At 35.1% G+C, this 24,004-nt stretch overlaps 2 protein-coding genes across 4 annotated transcripts; both read left to right on the top strand.

Annotated features, from left to right (window-relative positions):
• The first annotated feature begins 8,208 nt into the window (after nt 1-8,208).
• On the top strand, nt 8,209-14,890 carry LOC113732129 (2-methoxy-6-polyprenyl-1,4-benzoquinol methylase, mitochondrial-like). 3 transcript variants are annotated; one of them, XM_072080141.1, is made up of 10 exons: nt 8,209-8,415; nt 9,360-9,482; nt 9,912-10,038; nt 10,144-10,205; nt 11,084-11,242; nt 11,381-11,525; nt 12,422-12,493; nt 13,439-13,547; nt 14,140-14,189; nt 14,429-14,890. In XM_072080141.1, exons 2-10 carry the CDS (start codon nt 9,380-9,382, stop codon nt 14,445-14,447), a joined length of 846 nt encoding a protein of 281 aa, XP_071936242.1. In that variant the 5' UTR covers nt 8,209-8,415; nt 9,360-9,379; the 3' UTR covers nt 14,448-14,890. The 3 variants fall into 3 exon arrangements, with proteins under 3 accessions (XP_071936242.1, XP_027113570.1, XP_071936241.1); XM_027257769.2 differs by lacking the exon at nt 14,140-14,189; XM_072080140.1 differs by lacking the exons at nt 8,209-8,415; nt 14,140-14,189 and adding an exon at nt 8,495-9,163.
• A 927-nt stretch (nt 14,891-15,817) lies between these two features.
• Nucleotides 15,818-22,626, top strand: LOC113732124 (uncharacterized). Its single transcript, XM_027257759.2, has 8 exons — nt 15,818-16,413; nt 16,505-16,561; nt 16,690-16,765; nt 17,599-17,678; nt 17,797-17,846; nt 17,926-18,010; nt 19,699-19,797; nt 22,210-22,626. Exons 1-8 carry the CDS (start codon nt 16,147-16,149, stop codon nt 22,483-22,485), a joined length of 990 nt encoding a protein of 329 aa, XP_027113560.1. The 5' UTR covers nt 15,818-16,146; the 3' UTR covers nt 22,486-22,626.
• The last annotated feature ends 1,378 nt before the right edge of the window (nt 22,627-24,004 follow it).

Genomic DNA, 24,004 nt, shown 5'->3' with positions numbered 1-24,004 from the left:
GCTGAATTTAACATGATTTTACCAGATAAAAACCTCAACGCCCATCATTGAATAACCACTAGACACATTAAAAAAAGATGATTCAAATCACCAATTGGAGATTGACACAGGTCACAAGAGGGATCTAGCAAAACTGTTCGACTTTTGAGTTTGGCATTCGTAGGTAGAATATCATTGCAAACCCGCCACAAAAAAATCTTGATCTTACTTACATAACTGTTTCTAGATTCCTTTTGTCATTTCGTTGCTCCCAGGAGCTATGTATTGCCAATTGCTGGATTGGTGCTTGATTAAATAATAAGCACTTCGAACACTGAAAAATCCATTTTTTGTAAAATGCCATATGTGTTTATCTTGATTATGAGTATCACCAATTGGAATACTCTTAATCAATTCTATCTCATCTAGCCAGAATAACTCTTGTAAAAGATCTTGTTTCCAAGTTCTTCTATTGCTGTTAATCAGGTAATGTACTGTAGTATCTTCCGGCAACCTATCTGAAGGAGATACAATCTTAAAAGTTGTAGGCTGAGGTAACCATCGATCTTTCCAAATCTGGATACCTTTTCCATTACCAACCCTCCTTCTGCTCCCTGCAACCAATATTTACGCACTTTATATCTCCCTCTCCAAGTAAATAAGGGTCGTGAACCTAATCTTGCCAAAAAGAAATCAGAGTTAGGAAAATATTTGATCTTAAAAATCTGATGTAAAAGAGAGAAAGGTTGTGTGGCAATCCTCCAAGCTTGCTTAGTAAGCAAAGCTAAATTGAAAGCCCAAAGTTGTCTGAATCCCATTCCCCCTTCTTCTTTTTTTTTTTACAGAGCTTGTCCAACTTATCTATTGAATAGGCCTTTCCTTATTACCATCACCCCACCAAAATTTTGTCATCATTGATTGAATATCAGATAATAAGGAATATGGAAATTTGAAACATGACATTGAATAAGTAGGAAGTGACTAAATTTAGTTATATATACATTAAAAGGTTAAACAGCATATATAAGTACTTCTAGGAAGTGACTAAATTTAGTTATATATACAAGACGAGCCTAAATTTTTGTGACACGAGTCTTCTTCTATTTGTTGAAAGAAATCGAGCCTAATACAAACTCTCACAAGTCACAATCTAAATTATGCGACTTTTATGCCTTCTTAATCCTTTCTCATCATTGGTAGTTCCTACAAAAGAAGTACTGAAAAAGTAAAAAAAAATTTGCAATATTGGTAGTAAAGAAAGCAATATGTGACTGTTAGTTTCTGTTCACGGCTGTAATTGGTATTTCAAACTACTTGCTTACGATGCGCATCTATATATGCGTATTCTGACTCTGTCGTCCACATCAATTACAAATCATCTTTCCATGAATTGTTGGGTACAACTTTGTAGGCATTCCAAAGTTACACTCTGAGACATTTTCAAAGCGTAAAATATCTATTTCAGCTCCAGACACTGAGGCATCCAATTTGGTAAAAGTCAGGTAACCTTTTGTTTCTGGTTTTATCAAGCTGCAACTTTAGATATACATAACTACGTATCTATTTTGTGATCAAGTCTTTGTTCATTTTGGTCTGTTTTTTTGTTGAATGGAATTTTGCATGCCAACGTTTAATCCATATTGCCACTGCGCTAGGTGTTCATCCAAAGCATAAGTCTAGGCATATGACATTTGCGTTCATTAACCATGCACATAATTCTTTGTTTTATTCATAATTGGCATGACTTATTTATTTATAATTAGTTCTTCGCAGAAGCTTTGCACAAAAATCATACAAGGTAATATGTTTGGAGGTGCTACGCTGCTATCCAAGGCATAAAGAAAATTTTAATGGACACAGAATATTATTGGTGAGAAGGATTTATGAACCAAAAGCATTGGTTATACACTATATATGGTGATCCACTTTCCATGTAAGGGTAAGTTGAATATTAACATCTGTATGTGTATAGAAGAAAACAAATCTGTTCTTAGAATTGCTATAATGCAAGTTCAAGTTGTAGTTTTATTGGGTATATAAAAATATTTTCTATAAATTAATAGTGTGTGTGTGTGTGTGTATATATATATATTTAAAAAATGTTTGTTTGTGAAATTTGTCCTTTGTGGTTAAAATAGTATACTTGCTTATTTGAATTTCATTTTGTTGTTTAGTTAGAGGTGTTTAATCCAAAAGGGATGAAGGAGCACTTGTGTTAAACCGATAATACTCTTTAATTAAATTTATGAAAAACACTCTTCAATTAATTTATAGGCAAAAGAATCACGTTGCATTGCGAACACATAATCTTCTCTTTTTCGATTTGATGGATATATCAATTTGCTCTAAGCAAAGTAGTTTTAAATGGTTGTAATTATGCTAAAGAAACAAAAAAAATTATCCGACTGAACTTTACAGAAGGCAAATTGAATTGCCATAATCCTATGATTTAGATTGCTTGATTAATTAATTAACTATTTATTAGTTATGAGGATACAAAAAAACCATGAGTTCCCCACTTCTCTTCTCCAGTCCTGCCTCAAGTCCTCAGCTCTGCACAATAGCTAAAATGCGCAACATTAACTACATTAAACAGCCAAAAAAATCTAGCAAGTAAGCTGGCAAAAAAACAGCCAAACACTAGCCAAGAAAAAGGGTCAAAAAACCAGCCAAAAAACTTTCAAAAACATGTGGAGATCAAACTTGCAGAGTATCTAAAATGTGAAAATTCACAACATATGCAGCCAAAAAACTAGCATAAAATAGCCAGAGACTAGCCAAGAAAAAAGGACAAAAAACTAGCCAAAAAACAGCTAAAGACCCCACAAGTAAGATCATAACAAGAAAAATTAAATGCAAATTATCTCAAACATAATGAAGTCAAGAAATAGGCAATGCAACCTCTTGTGCAGTCTTCATTTCTGCAAAAAGCAAAAAAATAAAGAAAAGGAAGTCAAGAAATAGTAAGAGTAAGACATATTTCAAATATTATGTATAGTAATTTTGCTTTTTAGTTACCTTTTCCCCTTTCTTCAACACCAATCTCCAACACATTAGAATTAAAGCTGATCACCTAAATAGGGGAATAAAAATGCTAGATGCAAATTTCCAAACATAAATATTCTGCATAATACATATGAAGAATTTCAATCAATCAGCTATATCTATTGCTTTGCAAGTGTACTCTCACAGTCTCACCTACCAGTATTCCATATTGTGATCATTTCCAGCAACTCATACTTGAAATCTATCTACAATTTAGTGAACCTAGCCCAGCAAATGACACCTTGGACATAGCCATATGACCCAAACTGTTGGTCTGGACTCTAAAGAAACAAATATGACAATTCAAAAGAGTCTAGCTTTCCTTGGTGATTCCAATTTTTTTCATGCTGCCACAATCTAATAATAATGAATGAGAAAGGTAACATCAAAATCATATCATTTCATGCCAGCAACCTCTTAAAAGAAAGTGCATCTTTCCTTTCCATTTCCCTATGCTGAAATGGTGCAAAAACCACAAACATCAATGCATCTTTCCTTTTTTCATTTCCATGTTCATCAAAACTAAATATCATAATCAGCTACTCCAAACATAACAAATGGCAATACACTATAGTCTGGCTACAAATTTCTTCATGTATTATCACTAACTACTGCTAACAAATGAGAAAGGTAACCAACAAAACAATAACACGTTAGACTAAAGAACTTTTAAAAACCCCTAAGCTGAATTAGAATAAAAATTACATTTAAACAGTCATTGGCACGAAAAGAAGATATACATTTTAAATCAACCTGCAGAAAGATTTGTTCAGGAATTTAGAATCCAAAAGAGCCACCAAGTTATTTCACACATGCATACCATATGCCTAAACTAATCATGTAAAAAGAACCTTCAATCCCCTTCAGGAATTTAGGCTAAGTTTGGGAGTTTAGGATAGAAAATAGAAGAAGGGAAAACTTAAGTTATGAGAGAAGAGAAGAGAAGGGATTGTTATGTTGTTTGGGAATTTTGAGAATTAATGGAATGATTTTGGATATGAAAGTCATTAAATATTTTTTCAAGACATTTTTAAGGATAAAATAAGTATTTTAAAAAACTTTCATAAGTTTCCTCCAACTTTCTCTCCATTTCTCTCCAATTTGGGAGGAAAATTTTTGCCTACTATTCATCTTCTTAAATCCTTCCATTTCCCTTCTTTTCTTTCCTACTAAAAACTAACAAATGAAGGAAAAGTTAACTTTCTCTTCTTTCCCTTTCTTTTCTGTCCAAATCCGCCACTGACAAACGAAGCCTTAAGAAATTCATGCTATGGTTATTTATCTCCATCAGCAAAATTAAAGTCCAGTGAGCTACTTGACCTTTTTTCTTAAAAAAAAAAACATTGTTATAAGATGATGTATAGCTAAGGGGTAATATATAGGATAGACTTACTTCGCCTAAGGATGATGTGAGGTAGTCAACAAGCTCCAAAACCACAAGAATATAAGCCCTCTTCTTTCCCTAAATATCAAAAAAGAAAAAGGACAAAATAAAGTTCAAAATGTAGTAACTGCAAAATCAAGCTAGAAAATGATGACATAGAAGTAAAAAGAAATGATGTAAGGTTAAAAGGCCCAAATGGAGTAAAACACGTACCTGTTGTTGCGACTATTCTGCTATTGCTAGCTAGTTTCAACTCTTCTTGGTCTTCGATTGAAGCCTTGAAGGTTGGTTGCTTCTTGACCTTTTCTAAACAGAAGTCTAGAAATTCGGCTTTTATAAACCTAATTCCAAAAGAAATCTCAAAAGCCGGCAACTCTTGAGGTCCTCCTGAGGACTTATAAATCCAAACCCAAACCCCCCCCCCCAGAACCGATGTGGGATGGCAACCCCACAAAGGCAAGCCAGTAAGGCCGCTGTTGCTAAGAAGTAAAGACCCCTCACGACACTCAGTATGCTACCCCTGCAGGAATTTGCCTCTTGACCTTTTCTAAACAGAAGTCTAGAAATTCGGCTTTTATAAACCTAATCTCAGAAGAAACCTCAAAAGCCGGCAACTCCTGAGGTCCTCCTGAGGACTTATAAACCCAAACCCAAACCCCCCCCCCCAGAACCGATGTGGGATGACAACCCCACAAGGGCACTTGAAGGTTGGTTGCTGGTAAGATGAATGATGGTATACTGGTGACGGATGTGGTGGTGGTGGTGACTGGTGAGGTGAATAGTGGTGGACCGGTGGCGGATGGGGTAATGTGACTGGTGAGATCAATGGTGGTGGATAAGGGCAGATGTGGTGGAGTCGTGTTGACTGTGACCTAGGGTTTGGGTTGTTCGATTGGATCTTGGTGTGAGGTCGAAGGATTGGGGAATTCAAGAGGTACTTGTTTCACATATTGGAATCGGAAATGGAAATGGAATCATAAATTCTGATTTTGGAATTAAATTTTTCATTCCAATATCTAGTTTGGTTCACACATTGGAATTAGCATCATTCCAATTCCTGATGCTTGGTTTTATGAATGTTTCGGAATTAAATGCAATTAAATTTCAAATTTGCCCCTGATATAACAATTCTTATAAAACAAAAGAATTACACATATGACAAATTAACATCTCCATAATTATAACTACAATAGTTATTAACTTTTTTGATAAAACGTAAGAAAATCATAAACCATAAAAAAAATTAATACCAGAAAATAAATATAGTGGTTGTATTAACAAGGAGTAAATTCCCAAAAAAGATGGAGTTTTTGAACTAACTTCCCAAAGGGTGGCGATTTTTGAGTCTCTTCCCAAAGGGTGAAAAACGTATCCAAGGAATGCGTTCTTCCAAATTAAAAACGCAACTTTCAAATACGTTATTTTAATTTTCATAAATTTGTTTAAATATGAAAAATTGATTAAATAGCTCATAACATACCAATTCTTTATGAAAAACTGGCAGGTTTTGTAGTATGTTTTGTACCGATTCTTTATGGGAAACATACCAGTTCTTTATGGAAAAAATTGGTTAAATAGCGCCCAAAGGAAAACTAGTATGTTTTGCATTTAACATAAATTAAATATGTGAAAGTTAAAAAAAAAAAAAAAAAAGAAATTGCCCATAACATTCCAACTCTTTATGGGAAACTGGTAGGTTTTGTATTTATTGCGCTATTTAACCAATTTTGTTGGCCTGTGGAGTCCTCCCTCTTCCAAAACATGAACGGCTCATCAGTCAAAATCTCAGAGACCTCAACAATACATACATGATTTAACCCCAAGCAACCTGTAAATTCAAACTATCTGCAGTTTATAAATGAAAGGGATTGCGTTCACTTTTCTAAAGGTACTTTGTAGTCAGGAAAATTTGGTAAAATGTAAAATCAGAAGTTTTGGCTCGACCCAGATCGTCCATTTCTTTGTTGGCTAAGGATTTTCCACAATCGGCCAAAAGATGTAGGCCAAATTCGAGAAGAACAAGAGTTGTTATGATTGAGTGCCTCTTTATCGCTGAAGATATTTGTCCATTCCTATCCCATTTAGATCTACTTTAGATTTTTTTTTCAAGAAATTTTGGATAAGAGATGAAAACTATATGATGAAGAAGATGAGTTAGGAAATCTGATGAAGAAGAAGAACAGAAGGTGCGGCGTGTGATGGAGAGAAAGAGAGGGTAGGTCCGTCATAAATGTTGTCTGAGAAAATAAGTTGAGGGTTTTGTCTAAAACCTCCCAATTTGCTCGGGAATGGGATAAGTCCGATTTTTTAGGAATGATTCCAAAAATTGCATTCCAATAGGCTTAACCCAAACAACAAATAAGGGGTTTATTCCATTCTGTGATTCTCAAACCCTTTAACCAAGCAGCCTCTCAGATTTGGGATTTGGGATTTGGGAATATGAGTATTAGATAATTGTATTTGGTGATTTTTGTAATGTTTAGAGGTATAATTGTCATTTCACATCTTAGACGAGCTTAGTCAAGTGGCTTGACCAGCGATTGAACCTAAGACAAATAACTCGAACTTGACTCACTTATTCACATGAACCGTTCAAGTTCGACTCAAGTTCGGTATTGATTGATCTTGAGTCGATTTCTGACTCGAGTAACTGCTCACAAGTAGCTTGGACCATGAGCAGCCCTACTCTTGACTAGTGACTTGCCCATTTTTTTTATTATTTATTATATATATATGGTTTATTATCACTTTATCTCCTTAACGTTTGGTGTTACTATCAATTTCCCCCTTAGCATTACCTTTTAGTCATTTTACCCCTAAGATTAACGGTCAAACTTAACCGAGTTTGTTAATTAAAGTGAAAAGGCATGTTTAGCCCTTATAATTATTATCACTTTACCTCATAAACTATAGTGTCATTATCAATTTACCCTCTAGAGTTATTTTTTTGGCAATTTATCCCATCATTAAACCAATTTAACAAGTAAAAAAAACTTTAGAAGAAAGTAGCCTACTCTTTTTATAATAAAAACAATAAAAAATTTAGAGTGATTCTTCTCCTTTTTAATATCAAGAAAAAAAGTCAAAATATTAATCTCTTTTTTCTTCGCAATCTTATGAATATTGAAAAAAAATAGAAAGATGGGGAGAGAGAGGGGGGAGAGAAAGAGCGCTCAATTATTTTTTTAAAAAAATACAAAGAAATTTTATTATTTTAAAATTATTTTACTTTTTTGTTTACCACCCAATTCCAATTCTAATCCCGATAACTTTTAAAATAATACAATAATGTTATACTCTTCTTTATTTTCTTTTTTTGTAAAATCTAATTTTCTATATCCTTTTCTCCTATCTCTTTTTCTTTTCCTAGTATTAATAAGTGTCAAAAAGAAATTTGAGAAAATCCTTTTATTTTTATGTTTTTGGATCTCTTAAAGTGAAAACAAAAGGAACAATAACCATTCCAACTTTTTTTAATTATATATAAAAAAGGTAAATACTTTTAAAAAAATTTTACCATACTGGTTAGATTAACGACAAGATAAAATATCTAGAAAATAATGTTAGAGATTAAAGAGATTGTATTAATATAATTTAAAGGGATAGAGTGATAATAATAATGTAGTAATGCTATATAATAAAAGGATATTTTTATCCAAAATTTCTTCAATATGTTGAGTTGAATTACCTATGGGGTAAAGTGATTAAAAGGTAATGTTAAGAGATAAATTGATAGTAGTGATACAGTTTAAGTTTAAGGGGTAAAGTGATATTAATCCTATATACATACATACACTGTTTATGACTTTATGTTACTAAGAACAGAAAAACGACCGAAAGAACTGGAGCCTTTAAGGCCCGTTGAGTATACCGGGCTCTGATTTTCGCTGTCCGTCTCTGCATTTCTTTCTCCAATTGTGTGATTTAAGCTTGCTAGATAAAACTTTATCAGAATCTATCTGTTTAGCCCTGAACTGGGCTGGGAAAATTTCGGAATTTTTTAGAAGGTAAACTTTCCGCCACGTTTTTTTTGTTGGCACTAGATTCTTTAATTGAAAGGACCATGGACTTGTGCATTAATATCGTTCGAATATCATCTGGGTTCGGTGTGAAATTGCTGTTCTTTGCGTTGTGGTTACATTATTGGGAAAGCTCTTTCCTTTTTTTTCCACGATCATGGGATTAAATTATTTTAATTGAATAGATATCAGAGATAAAGATTAAATTTTGATTTTTTTTTTGAGTAATATGATGAAAACTGTATTTTTAGCTTGTCAGCAAGTGTTGTAGTGGTGTTGTAAAATTTTGTATGTTAACCGTTTGATAGAAATCCTCTGAAACTTATGCTGTTTGTGATGGCAATGGACATTGTTATTTACATGTTGAATACTGGGGTTTAGTGTTCTTCCTTTATTGGTTTTGTGCCGTCCTATATTAGTCTTTTGTTATTTGAGGATATAGCCAGTATGTGCTTATTTAGGAGAATATAGAGAGAAGTTCTCTGATAAGTGCAACAGAGGTGTGTAATTTATGGTATTCGGACCTATACAGAGAGATACATGATTTACATGGCTGCTGAATGGATGCAGCTTTTGTGCTTCAGCGGAGGGCACTGATCCCCTGCCAAAGACTCCCTTCTTCTTCATAATCTCATTTAGGTCATTTTAGGTGTATATTTATTGAGAATGGAAGATTATAGCAAGTACTTGTCATGTTCTTGGAGACTTGGATAATGATAGCTAAGAAAAGAAAAAGGTTGTTGGGTTAGATGGAGCGTTTCTTTTTCCTTTACAGATTGCTTGTTATTCTCGATGTGACTTTTTCCATGTCTCTGGAGAAATTATCTTATAGAATAGATTTATATTACAAATTCTGCATGATCTTTGGAGTTACAGGGCAAAATGAAACCTTTTGTTTTCTATAGAATCAAGCTGAATGTTTATTTGGGCAGGGAATTTTGATACGGCGGTCATGGCAACAGCTTTGCGATCATTAACCCGGGCTATGAGGAGATCGAAACTGTTATCCATGTATAGTTCAGGATATATGTTGCACTCTCATGCTACTAGTTTTGGTGAGTCAACTCATCTTTCTATCTATATATCCTCCTTTGCATCATTATCTGGCCGAAAAGGCTATCTTTAGCTGTTTTTGAAGTGTTTTCATCCCACCCATTATAAGGAACAGGATGGTTTCCATTCTTCGACATGTTTCTGTTTTGGAGCTTTTTGCAATCTCTGACTTTTGTGTTTTTAATTTCGTGATAGTATGCCAAGAAACAGTCAGTTTGAAGTGATTGTTCAAAATTGATTCCATTTACATATATATATATATATATATATATATATATATATATATATATATATATATATATATTGACTTCTTTCAAAGCTGTTGGCAAGTCTGGTTATAGTGCAACAGATTGAAGATGCTTAGGCTAGATATTTTTAATTTAAGGGCCATGCTTTAACAACTGTGTTTACTTAAAAGGTCACAATTTCAGGGTATAAAGAGGTGCAGGAGGAAGAAAAGAGCCAAATGGTTGGTAACGTTTTCACCAGTGTTGCCTCAAACTATGACCTAATGAATGACTTGATGAGTGGTGGATTACATAGATTATGGAAGGACAGGTTAGTTTTTGGTGATTCAACTGTTTAAATTTTTTCCATTTCTGAAATTGGATGAATGACTTTCATTCTCTGAAATTGGATCTTTTGTACATCTTTTCCATTTAGATTGGTTTCCAAGTTGAATCCTTTCCCTGGAATGAAGCATCTTGATGTGGCTGGTGGTACAGGTGGGATTCCATTGTGGTGTTTACTGATTTATGTGACCCTGCTTCCATATAATCTTGTATCGCTGAAAAGAGAAGTGCCATGTTAAAATGCCATGTGATGTTCCTGTTATTTTCTTAAAATTCCTTGTGAGTTTTGTTGTCCTCTACTTTCTGGCTTGGAGGTATGATCCCCAAAGTTAAAGGTTCATAAAAGTTATTGGTGTATTTTTTCTCTTGCTAAATATTTGAGCTTTTGTCAAATATTTATTGCTCTTCAAATCATCAAAACAAGTATCTGTATGGTATGTAATTATGTTGTAGTTTTGGATTTCTTTCAGGCAGAAGCTAGACTTATGCACAAAACAATTCCTATGCCCCTCTTTTCTTGATTATTAATATAATGCAATCTGCAGTCCAAATGCATGTTATACATAGGTATGGATATATCTGTTTTTTGTGCTATGAAATGTTCCTTAATCTTGGTTCTGGATCTTTTTTACTGGAGTTGCTTTTTCTGAGGTACATCTGCTTGCAAGGCTATTTTTCTGTAGCCACTTTGACCTTCCAATCTGATCATATGTCCACTATGCAAACACGTTTGGCATCTAAATTAGAGGCCTTTTGATATTTGAAACAAAATCTGAAAAGTTTGATTTTCTGCTCAGTACAAATTGTTTATGAAAACCTTTTGCTTCTAAACAAACTTTTGAAACCTGTGGAAGGAGTCCAACCTTAGATATCTTAAATGGCGAGATAAACCTTCATAACAAAGAAAGTTGATTTTTGGTACGATTTTTGTTTCATAACTAAGAGGAAATAAAGTTTCCATAATCTGTTGTCATTCAGGTGGTGAAAAAACTGGTACTGTTGAATTGAGTAAATTGCTTCTGGTTTTACAGGGGATGTTGCTTTTAGGATTCTAGAAAGTATAAACAGTGTTAAACGTAGAGCTTTGCAAGATTCTCCTGAAGATAATTTGCTGGAGGAAACTCAGATTTTTGTGTGCGACATCAACCCAAACATGTTAAATGTTGGTAAGAAGCGGGCACAAGAGAGAGGTAAGAAACCCATGTGAAAAGAATCTTCATTTAAACCCTTTGATGGCAATGGTTATAATTTTGACATGAAATTGCTTCCTGGAAACAAGAATTCGTGGTATTGAAGTGAGGAGGTATTTTTTTTGACTTCTCATTCAGGTCTTGCTGAGGATAGAGCTCTTGTCTGGGTAGAAGGAGATGCAGAAGCTTTGAATTTTGAAGACAATTCAATGGATGGTTACACAATTGCCTTTGGGATCAGAAATGTTACGCATATTGAAAAAGCTCTTGCAGAAGCTTATAGGTACATTCTTGCTACATTATGGTTGAACTTTGTCACATAGAAAGTTCCGGCCAGTGATGCTTGTACATATAGTTTGTAAAGTTTTCATTCCTCCTAGTGGTTCATTAAATGGTAGTAAACAGAAATTCTCAAAATTCTTTGGAGATGGTTGTTTAATAGCACTAAATGTCATATATGGCTGGCACGAATGTGTAATTTGCTATAGTTCCGGCACTTTCTGTGTAATTTTCATTACTCCTAGTGGTTCTGGCAAGTGATGCTTGTACATATAGTTCATAAAATTTTTATTCCTCCTAGTGGTTCATTTAATGGTAGTAAACAGAAATTCTCAAAATTCGTTGGAGATGGTTGTTTAATAGCACTAAATGTCATATATGGCTGGCATGAATGTGTAATTTGCTATAGTTCAGCAAAGGGTCCTTGAAGTTACTTTGAACCTTATAATTTTATGAAGGGTGATTATCTTGAACTCTATATTACTATTTTGAGCAAGTACCAGAAATAAAATATTGACAAAAATCTCAAAGTTCTGGTTTAATAGCAACTAGAGTGAATTATTGGTCATGTGCAAGAAACTACGTTTGTGAGGTTTTTAAAAGAGGGGAAAGTAAGTTCTACATTTCCTGCAAACCAAGTTTAGATTGTGATTATGATCAGCGCCTCTTTATTGGATGGTCCATTGTGTTGTTAAAGCAAATGCTTCATGGTAAGAAGCACAATGCACGGTTTAATATCTTTCATCTCGCACGTAGAACTTGGGAACAAAAAGGTTTATTTCCTTCATGTCATGTTGATCTTTGCCCTAATGGTGTTGTTCAAGTTCTCAATGTTTCATTTTCCTATTAACATTTACCTCTGGATGACTTGGTACATTCAACTTTGTGTATATTTTTCAGGGTGCTTAAACGAGGGGGAAGATTTCTTTGCCTTGAACTGAGCCATGTTGAAGTTCCAATTTTCAAGGAACTGTAAGTATCTTCCTTTACATGTCTCTGTCATTGTAATTTACTCAACAAATGGTTCTTCACTCTCTCTTTTTGACAGCAAGAAAAGATTGTATTTTGAGTATGACCAAGGTCCAAAGTGTAATATGTTTGTAGCATTTACTTATGTGCTATACACATATAGTATACTGCCTAATGACTATCTAAAAGTTTTTGAAGTTTTGAAAACTATGAGCTGCTGATGTATCTATACTTCTATTCATTGCCTATATGATGCTTGCTTACTATAGAAGGTGTATATAGAAGGAAAATATCCTGTAAAAGATAGGAAAAAGTCTTACTGCCACAATTATATAGTTGGCACAGTTAGTATCATGTGATTTAGAACTTCATTCCTGTAGATTTGGCATCGTTTTACAGGATGTATAGGTGTTCCTTAGTGTGCATTATTTGTCTTGTACAGTGGAGGAGATGAAAGTGACGTGTATCACTGTTGCTTCCTTCTTTCGCAATAGGTGGTTAACTCATTTCTTCTTTTTAATGTGTTCTATTTACCTTTTGGTAGCCTCTACTGCCATGAGTTAGATTTGATAGTGTTTGTGATTTGGCAAGGGCTGAATCTACATGAATGAATTTGGTCGATGCTATTTCTCCTTTTCTTGTGTTCCCCCTTCTCTCTCTCTCTCTCTCTCTCCATCGTACAAATGCACATACTTAAGCTTGAACCTGATCCTTCTTTCCCCAGGCACATCAGCTTATTCATTAAGCACTTACGCAGCTGAGGTTGATAAGTTAAAGATGAATGTTGGTCCATACCCCGTGCTAGAAACATTGATTGCTCTAAGAATCCTTTTAGCCACAACTCATAAATTTGTTTATGTGTATTTTAAATGAGTTGCATTCTCGTGTTTTGTTGTTTTAGTGCATTTAATGATCTGTAGACATGATTTTTCTTCTTATTTTTTTCAGGTATGATCTGTACTCTTTTTCAGTCATTCCAGCAGTAGGAGAGCTAGTTGCTGGTGATCGGGAGTCATATCAGTATTTGGTGGAAAGCATTCGTCGTTTTCCACCTCAGGTAAAATATATGCATGAATAGGGAATTACCATCTTGTGCTACTAGGGCTTGTTAGTGTCTTGGTCGCTCTCAATCTTTTGCCTAACCACAAAATATGTTGCAGATGCTTTGGAAAGTTTAAATGTGTTATTACTATCATGAAATTCTTATTGCACTTTTTTTTTGGGACTGAATTGGTCACTTTATGCATGTTTATTGATTGCAGTGATTCATTGAAGAGCATATAGTAACCAGAGCTAGGAGCCCTGGCTTTATCGTAAACAAACTTGCACAGGGTTTTTTTTTTTTTTCAGTGTAGATAGGAGATCTCAAACCCAGGACCTCTCACTTACACTCCCTCCTGCCATACCACCCAACCCATCCCTCCCCCACACAGGGTTTCTTTGCTTCAGTCTAATTTCATAGTTTTATGTTAAGGAAATGTGAGAGTCAAGCAAGTTTAACGGTGAATAACTCATTTTACCACTCATGATAACATAGCTCTAATTGAGCTTGTTGGCTATTGCACCAACATGTGACACCTGCATTTGGTTTTTATGTAATAGTAGCAATGCCTTTAATCTTCTTCCTGAGTTTGACTAGCAAAAAGCAGGTCGTCCCCAAGCTGCTAATTGTTTCATCTGCATTCGGCTGTATCTCTTGGTATGATTGTCACAAATTATAATAACAAATAAAACTACAATCACTTAGATGTTATAGACAATAATACAGGTTATGGTAAAGGTTCTGTTGTATACACAGAATCTGGCTGGCGCTCCTAAACAAACTCTTCATCTGAAATTAATTTCAAAACCATAACATGGATGCTAATCATTAAAGTTCTACATAGTGCCACGTCTATACGTGTAAATCTTACCTAATCTCTCTGACTACGACTGCAGGAGAAATTTGCTGCTATGATTGCAGACGCTGGATTTCAGAAGGTAGAGTATGAGAATCTCGTAGGAGGGGTGGTTGCCATCCATTCTGGGTTAAAGTTCTAATGCTAATCCGTGCGTCAAGGCTATATTTTCATCTTTTTATGGAAGAGTGAGGCGGGAGAAATGTTGTAGGGTATCAGTTGGATGTGGTGCAAAATAGGTTTTACCAGAGATTCCGTTTATGCTATACATCTCTTCTGTCTCAATTGTGAGTTCTCAGATGTACAGCATTTGCTCGGTACAGAGTTTTGCTCTCAACGGGCTAGGCTGTTGCATTCTCTGATCTTCATCTTTTAGGTAAAAATTCTACAATTTTGATGCTCATTTTTTCAAGAGAAGGCTCGTTAATATGCAGTTGTACCTAATTTTGCTGGATAAATGATCTCAAGCAGCTTATTACGTGATTCCTTCTGGGTTGGATCATGCTAAAGTATACTGACACTTGGCTTTTGTCCCCTCCTCCTCCTCCTCTCTCTTTTAACCTACAAAAAGTTCAGAATTCTGTTTGAATCTGGGCAGATAACTTCTTCATAGCATACTTGAAATTACGAAAAAGTCGATTCACAATTTGAAGCTAAGCCGTTAGCATTATCTATTATGTGCGTGCTAGCTAATTTGAAGTCAAAATATATGGCAAACTGCTAAATACGAACTACACTCTCAAGTTTTAACCCAAAACTTTGAGTTTAACTATAACAAACCATTTAAAAGGTCAGATCAATTTGCACAATTTTGAGGAACTTCAATTACATGAGAGGTTGGAAAATCAATAAAAACGAGTTCTTGCTTCTCAAAAAGAGTGGGAGGAGTGGCACTCAATTATAAGTGGTTTGTATTGTTTGAACGCTATTTAATATTAAAACTCCTATTTGATAATGGAATGTGTATTAACATTTGAAGAAAATTTTTGAGCACCCAATACTAGAAAACTAAAATTTGATATAAATATGAGATAGAAGTTTCTTCACGTCAATCACTATGGCGTATGAACAAATATCATATTGTCATATATATATTCAATAATGTAGAGCTTGCTCTCGATTACTTTAAATATAAACTAATTATCGAGGATAATTAGCTAAACCTCCTATTTGACAAATTCTTGATCTTAACTTTTTTGACTATTAAAAAATTTAAAATTTAAATACAAAAGCAAACGCAAAAATAATGTGTATTACTACGCTTCAAATCCTTTGTTCCCAAATCTCTTTGTTCCTTTATGTCCTTTCGAAGATTTACTACCACGTAACTATGGAATAAGAATTCTCAAATTTCTCTTCTCCTTTCAGAACAATAAAGGAAGTACACCTTCACGTTGCAATGTAAAATAAAACATAGACAATAGGAATAACAACCCAAGTAAAATTCCTCCATTCTTCACATTCTCATGTAAATCAATCAAGCTTTTGTATGTCAAAGGATTCTGATCACTTGAAATCGAGGGACACAAAACAAGGATGTGGCAGTCCATTCTTTAGGAACAGCGGAACATAGAAGGATTTGGGACAGAAGATTTGAAGCGATACTGCTAATAGATTAGTAGTGGGTCGTCCCATCCCCGCTGTGCTTCAAGGGCAAAATAGTCAATTGGTCAATGCTTTGATCTGGCTGGGCGAAAACTTCTCTAGCAGTATCTCTTTAAATCGCAACTGCACCTGGAATAGTCACACTAATGAGGCATGGCCATGGCTGTGGCCTCACCCGTTACCGCCACCGCCACCGCCTGCAGAAAAATTCTCCTAAGCCGCTTTGCATTTCGCAAGCTCCGCCAGCCGCCCCCCACAAGAAGACTTGTTTCTTCTGTTCAGCCACGCCACCACTGCTATCGTGCAGCAACTGCTGCTTCTTCCGCCGGCGCGGTTGAGCAAGAGGTTCAACTGATCAGAAGCCCGGAACTCGTGGCACAGGAGTACGTTGACCTTAGTCTCGCCGACAAGTTTTCCGAGGTCGGAATTCTTGATTTATCATCAATGGTAGTAATTTATTTGTATGTCCAAATTTTCTGAATTAATAAAGTTTATGGTGGTGTTGTTGAAGGAGTTGGGTCATGTTCGAATTCGGCAGCATGTTAACCCTTTGCGCTCTACTTTCATGGTATTATGATTATGTCCCTTTTTCTTGCTCCATTTCTCTGTTTTTTTCTTTTCAAATTTGGAAAATTTTGGAATATTTTCTTCTGGGTTTTTTTTCAATTGATGTTTATTTGCTGCCGAGCTGGCCAGGTGCCTGCTGAAGTGCCTGATTGGAATGAGGTATACAAAGATCCCACATTGCCATTGATGGTGGATATAGGATGTGGTATGCCCCTAAATTTCGTCATTTCTTTCTGTTTGTCAAAGATAGTACTAATAAAAGTTATTAGTCCACGTTTTAGGGAGCTTCATCCAACCTCAATAGCAGTCCTATAAGTGAGCCTGGGAAATGATCATTTTATTTTTGGATACTGTAGTTATTGTTACTGTTTGGTAGTACTCGAGCGAATTCCTATTTGTCCAAATTTAAAAGTGCTCACCTTTTATAATAAATATAGATTTTGTAAAGAGAAAGACCTTTTTTATTTTGTATTGTGGCATTCGCAAAGAAGCTTTAGGTGTTATTTGGAACTCAGGAATTTGGGAGGAAAGGTTGGAGAAGTTTTTTGAACCTTTCCTATTTATGTTTGGTTTCAAGGGAAGTACAGATGAAGAATCTTGGACAAAGCAATGGTGGAGTTCTTTGGGAAGTTGGTTGTCCAATTCTTCAACTAAGCAAAACACTTTGGAACTTAAACAAACTTTAGTTAAGAAAAAATATGGGAAAGTTTTGTTTTTCCATTCCTTCTGGGTTTCCTTTTGCTCACAAGATCAACTAGTCAAACAAAACACTTAGTTATGTGAACCAGTTTTAGTAACAGAAGATCAGGACTATGAAGAAAGGTGTAGAACTTTGTCCAGATTTTCCCTATGAGTAAAACTTAATGTTCCAACATCATTTTTGGCACTAAAAATGGTTTTGGGTTCAAGATATGTGAATCTATTTTGTGTTTTTATCCTTTTATACTGAGTCTGTGGGGTCAATTACCTTATCATCATCCTTTAATCAATTTGGCTTAGAGATGATCTATTATATTCTCACAGTGTATGGGTTCTCAGGTAGTGGCAGATTTCTCATGTGGCTCGCCAAAAGAAATCCTAGTTCCAAGAATTATCTTGGATTGGAAATAAGGCGGAAAGTATGAAATCATTTTCCTGAGGTTTCTTGATTATGAAGTAAATGAATGTACTATTACTCATTCATTTTCTAATTTTAAAAATTGTGCTATGTGCTGAAAGTATAATTTCCTGGTGTAGTTGGCTGAACGAGCAAATTATTGGGCAAATGACCTGGCTCTTAATAATGTGTAAGCCTTTGATGAACTTAATCTTTTAGTTATGACTGGCTCATGGGAAACTAGTTAATTTGTTATTAAATAAATGCAGACATTTTGTCTTTGCAAATGCGACTGTGTCATTCAAACAACTAATATCAGCATACCCTGGGCCGTTCATGTTGGTATCAATCTTGGTAAGTACTATTCTCATGCTGTAATTGTCAAAAATATAGGAACAAATTGGAAGCACTTGCAGAAACAGAGATTCAGTCTTTGGTTTGGATAAACTGGTTGTTGCCCAACAATAATTAATAGGCTAAAATACATAGAACCCTCCTGTGGTTTGCCTATTGTACATGAAACTCCCTTATTGTTTAAAAACACCCACATAACCTCCTTGTGCTTTGGACTAATTTGGAAAATGGACAGAAATCATTCAAATTGACGGAAAGATGTAAATTTCCTATCTTAATCCTATTTCCAAACTGAATCAAAGGTTAACTCAGGGCTCAATTAAAGTTTTAAAAACTTTCCTTCATTTGAAACAAAGGTAGAACTAAGGGGCTCATTTGAAATTTTATAAGATGTATCATCTTCTTCAAGGAAATGTCAGAACATTCTGGGCTTTTGTTTCTTCCTTTTTTTTTAAACATTTTTCCTGTTTTCCTGTCCTCTTTGATTTTCCTTTCTTTTTCTTGCCCCATCAATCCAGCCAGCACCACCCTTTCGTCGCTGCCATCATCTCGCTATCACCATCTCGCCATCTTCATTTTCAACAGCATCTCTATCACCACCAGTCTAGATTCATGACTTTTTCATGTGTTCTTCTGTAAAATTAAGAACCCAAATCTAAGCATCAACTTTCTTTGGAGACTTGGGTTGCTTAGTCTCTTTCTCCTCTGAATATTAGTTTTCTTAGGCAACAAAACTGGCTCTTTCCCCTGCATCTTCATCGCCAATTGCTCGAAGGTCTAGGCCTTATCGCAGTTGATTAGGAGGCTCTGTCCTCTCAGTATTCCAAGCAAGCCAAGAGGGTCTTCACTCTCCAATTACATGAAGGCAGTGGACCTCGATTTCTCCTCCTTGCCCACCGGTTGATTTTTCTTTTATCGCTTCCTTTTATCTTTCCTTCCATCCGTCCTTCAACTGACACCACCGACAAATGGCCATCGGCAGATCTAATTTTGCTATTCATGTTTCTATTGAATTTGGGATTAATTTGAAGTTGATAATAGAGCCACTATGTGATTGATATATGGGAGGCTTTTGATGTTAGGTTGGGATCATTGATTGAGAATTTTTTGTTAATATTTTGAGACTATTAGATTGAGAATTTTTGTTGTTATTTTGCGCTCTATCTAATTGGAAATTTTTTGGTGTTATTTTGGGATCATTGAGCGTTGAAATCAGTGATGATTGGTGGTAGAGTTGCTGGTGATTGGTGGAGCTACTGGTGATCGGTGGCGGTACTGATGATGATTGGTGTTCACCGGTGTCATTGACCATTTTGGTGTTATTGACCAGTTTGGTTGTGAGCAGGGAAGAAATGGAGAAGGAAAATAAACAAAAAAAAAAGGAAAGGAAATAAAAAAGGAAATGACAAAAAACTGTAATATACTGAATTGTCCTTGACAATGTCACTTGAAACTCCCTTAATACATACACGAGTGCATCTCAAACTCCGTTATTTTTTATGCTTTTCATCCAAGTTCCAAAGAAGTCCAAAGTATAGGGAGGCTATGTGGGGGTTTTTAAATAATGAGGAAGTTTTATGTACAATAGATAAACCATAGGGGGGTTTACTGTATTTTCCCCTAATTAATAATAGCACTATTAGAAACAGCATTGGTTAGAGCATATGGTTACTCATTCTTGCTTGCAGTGCCCTGACCCACATTTTAAGAAGAAGTATCATAAAAGGAGGGTTGTACAGAAGCCTTTGGTGGAGTCCATTGTGGATATTTTAGCACCAGGAGGGCAGGTATGTTCCTAAAAACTTTACAATTGCATTTTCTTAAAAATTTTCAACAGACTGTGTATATGTCAATGTTACCATAAAATATTACTGTGCTTTTGTTATACTTAATGGCATTAGAAGACTTGAGAGGATGGTTACTCAAGTCCACTTTGGTGTTCTTGAAGTTGGAACAAGTGATAGTTGTATCCAAATTTTTTGGCACATGATTGCATACTCATGGAATAAGTTTGTTCTCGATCTTGCTTTAGGCGATGATTCCACTCATGTATGGTGTAGAGAGAGAGAGGTTCAAAATAGGATTGCTGTTTTGTCTCAACTTAAATTTCTTACTTTTGACTGTAGACACACTATTGAGAAAGAGTTGCTAAGAGACATAGTGTTTCACACTGAAAGTTGAAAACTGTTTTGGCCCATTATGTTAGTCAGTGCAAATTTAATGGAAAAGAGGGAAATGCAATTGCCCTTATCTATTTAGTGTGCGGAATACTTATTTTTTGGAGTTGAATTTCCTAATATAGAAGACAGATATTATTTGGCACACATCTTACAGTGGAGGAAATAATTCATTAGATTTGGGATAATTGGAGTAGTATTTTATCATTTATATTGCTGCACAGTTTATCTTGCTCAGAATGAAATTTATAATCAAGTTTTTTTTTTTTTTGAAAAAAATTAATAATCAAGTTAGTAGCAGTTTTATTTGTGCTAGATACATGATGTGATTTCACCTTACTGCATGCATTGTGAGCGCCGGCAGATTTTTTTAAAGATTTTTGCAACCATAGTCATCATAAAAGACATTGCTTGCAAGCTCAAAAGTTTACCTATGGCTCATTCTGCAACAAAATTTTACCTAGAAAAATAATATTGCAATTGTCTGAAAGAAATGGGAGGTTGCTTAAGCAAGAACAACAGGATGAATGCTTTTGAAAGTGTTGCAAGGGAGTTCTAAATACTGCAATTGTCGTTCAACACCTAGAACCATGTTAATGTAAACCTAATTGATGTGGGATTTCTGAAAACACCTATTCTTTTACTTCTTCTCTTTGATGCAAAAACGAGAAACTTAGATCCTCCAGCCACTAAGAAGCGTACATGTCTCATGTTAACTAGTTTGTTAGCATGTGATTCCAAACCTCAATTGGTAGTAGCATTTAGTCTTCTCTTTTTTTACATTTTTTTGGGCAAATTACACTTTACTCCCCTGTGGTTTAGTGTTTGTTTACATAACCCTCCTATGGTTTCAGAAGCTATACATAACCCTCTCATGGTTTGGATTAAAATGTTAAAGTGATAGAATTTGCAATCCATAATGGAGTCAACTAAAATGTCAAAAATACCCCTATGTAAAGTTGAAAATTAATTATTAATCACAGGGGGCTTATGTATATATATTGAAAACCATAAAAATCATAAAGAGATTATATAGTAAAGTGCTAAACCATAAGGGGATTATATGGTAAAATATAAAATCATGTGGGGTTAGAGTGTCAATGCATAGTATGTTTATATATTATGGTCACTTCAGCCATTGTAGTTTTCAAACAAGGGTAATTTCGACATTTTCATAGGTTCCGTTACGAATGATTATTTCCGTCACTTTGACACATTAATCCAAACTATGAGGGGGTTATATATAACTTTCAAAATTATACGGGGGGTTATGTTCTAATTAGCTATATCACAAGGGGATAAAGTATAATTTGCCCTTTTTTTTCTGTGATTTATTGTTAATAATATTTTGTCCTGTGCAGTCATTTTATACGAGATAGTTGTAACAGTATTTCGGGGCCATAGAGCTCATGACTTGAATTCCTCTACACACACTTTACTTCTCACATACGCTGTTGGTGTAGGACCATATTTTGCAGCTCTAAAACAAAAGTTTCAGTTCACAGGTAGAGAGTAAAATTGCAAGTTGATATCTGCTCGCAATGGACATTCTGGCCTTTAGCTGTGAACATTTGAATTGGGCATTGATGTGATAATAAATTGGGAATTTCTTAAAAGCCCATGCAACCAAATATAAAGGGCATGCATGTGCTTGCATTTGTATAAAATCAATTAATGGTTGCCAAATATTCTTCTTCTCATAGGCCTTATTTCTGACTTTCTAATCGACTTCACTTCATTCCACGTAAAAGGAGGTCTAAGGAATGAAGGTCATTCTCATGAAAAATGCAGATGAGAAAGGAAAGCTGTTGTTATTCCGTGGAGAAGAAATGAGAGAGATGTTTTCTTGCTTGAAGGATGCGATCTTTCCATAATAAGTAGACATGTCATTCAAGGATGTTCTGGCTTTTCTTCACTTTTTGAAGTTGTGTTATCACATCTTAGCTCATGATACATTAGCATATGAGATTATAATAAGTATACATTTCATAGGACTAATACTGCACCATTGTTTTTGGGCAGGTTTTTATTCAATCGGATGTGCTAGAATTGGCAATAGACATGAGAGATCAATTTGATGCAAAGTCGAATAAGCTTATACATGTTGACAAGATCGACCCCAATTTGTCATGTGACACTGAGGGATGGTTGATAAGTAATCCAATGGGTATAAGAACAGAGAGAGAGATCCATGCAGAATTTGAAGGTGCTAGAATATACAGGAGGATGTATAAAAAATGCGTCCAACTTTCTATGCCAAGTGCCACAGATCAGGAATCACAGTTGGTAATTTTTTAAGCCCGAATTTTGGTATCAGGGCTTCTCTGAGAATCCTGGCCTGGTACCTGCTGCTTCTATTTAATCCTGAACAGACTCTCCGGTCTGTTTTGCTGTACCCCTTCGGAGTACTTTCAGTGGACACAGATCAGCTGCTTGAAATTGAACGTGAGGCATTGGACCCCATTGCAAGAGAATGTGGCCTAAGTATATTCATCAGCTCCTCTGCGTTGGTTAGCCATTGCATCCTTGAGAAGGAAAGAAGCTCGCTTTAGTGCTGCAGTGGTTGCTGGATCCCTGGTAGCCACTCTCGAGAGTATGAAGGGGAGCTGTTCCGTCTACACGCAGATTCACTGGCTTTGGAAGCAGAAGGTTTTCGAGTTTTAATACCTTTCAAGTCTCAACTCCTTGCAAGGAATCAATTAGGCCACCATAAATACTTGAAAAACGAAAAGAAGAGGTAACATTTCTACTTATTTATACTTTTATTGTTCTTACTGGCATTAGAAGAGTTTACATAAATCAAAAGATTGAATAATAGAAAGTATAGTGACTTAAAAAGAGCAAAACAAATAATGATCAATAATCTGGCCTTATTTCCCCTAACTGAAAATGAAGCTGTTTCAGAAGGAGATTATTTATAATTTGCCCTTCTATGTACCACCCTTTATTTCAAATTGGATTTTTCTAATAGGCGTTAAATTCGCACTCGTTAACACACTTAAATCATACCTAACTCACGTATACCTAATTTACTACGTGAATGCACATACTAATAATTATTATTCTCTTTTATATTTGTATATTTTTTTTCTAATTAACTTTTTTTTTTTTCAAAAAGGTAACATTTTGTTTGCATCTTAATGATTGCTCACTGGACGCTAGTTAGATAGACCTTTTAAAATTAGTCAGACAGGCAGTAGTACATTTAGTAAGCTAACCTAGAGTAAATTATTACATAATAGCAAGGTTGTACATTACATGTATTCTGCAAATTCCTTTACCACAAGACAAAGAAATCCAACAACTACATTACATTGAAAATTGAAGTATTGAAACTTATTTGCTGGATTGGAAATTTAAGTGGGCAGAGCGAATGTGCAAATCTTTTCTCTTACTCCTATGGCCACTAGAATTGATGCCTGTTTATCTATTTCATGGCTCATGCTATAATCATTTGTTGCCTCAACATGTTCTCATGTAACAATCCAACAAAACGTTGGTTAAATTCCTATAAAATTTCCTTATCACCAAATTAAGGTTAAGGTGCTTGGCCTTGTCATATTCCATTTGTGAGTTCTAGTGCGTATACGGATTGAATCTAGTAGTAACAAACGTGAAAAAGATGAAGTTCGATGTAAAGGGTTTTTTTTTTTTGAATGCTTTCTTTGACCGCCTATATGGTCTATTTCATTCAGTTAAATCCCCACTAGAAATCTGGAAAGTTTTGGAGATTGAAGTATACTTCAGAAAAGCAATGTATGGATACAATTTCTTGCATTGGGATGGTAACTGTCCTGTTGAATAGAAGAATATGTAT

The sequence above is a fragment of the Coffea arabica genome, chromosome 2e, assembly GCF_036785885.1.
Source record: "Coffea arabica cultivar ET-39 chromosome 2e, Coffea Arabica ET-39 HiFi, whole genome shotgun sequence".
In the NCBI taxonomy this organism is placed as follows: domain Eukaryota; kingdom Viridiplantae; phylum Streptophyta; class Magnoliopsida; order Gentianales; family Rubiaceae; genus Coffea; species Coffea arabica.
This window is presented reverse-complemented; position numbering and strand designations above follow the sequence as displayed.

What these genes read in the sequence shown, in the direction of transcription:
- LOC113732124 (XM_027257759.2), top strand. Translation starts at nt 16,147, where the DNA reads ATGGCCATGGCTGTGGCCTCACCCGTTACCGCCACCGCCACCGCCTGC. An exon ending in CTTTGCGCTCTACTTTCATG is followed by an intron (nt 16,562 to 16,689) that starts GTATTATGATTA and finishes CGAGCTGGCCAG; the next exon opens with GTGCCTGCTGAAGTGCCTGA. An exon ending in TTTTAGCACCAGGAGGGCAG is followed by an intron (nt 19,798 to 22,209) that starts GTATGTTCCTAA and finishes GTTTTTGGGCAG; the next exon opens with GTTTTTATTCAATCGGATGT.
- LOC113732129 (XM_027257769.2), top strand. Translation starts at nt 9,380, where the DNA reads ATGGCAACAGCTTTGCGATCATTAACCCGGGCTATGAGGAGATCGAAA. An exon ending in CTCTCATGCTACTAGTTTTG is followed by an intron (nt 9,483 to 9,911) that starts GTGAGTCAACTC and finishes TCACAATTTCAG; the next exon opens with GGTATAAAGAGGTGCAGGAG. An exon ending in TGATGTGGCTGGTGGTACAG is followed by an intron (nt 10,206 to 11,083) that starts GTGGGATTCCAT and finishes CTGGTTTTACAG; the next exon opens with GGGATGTTGCTTTTAGGATT.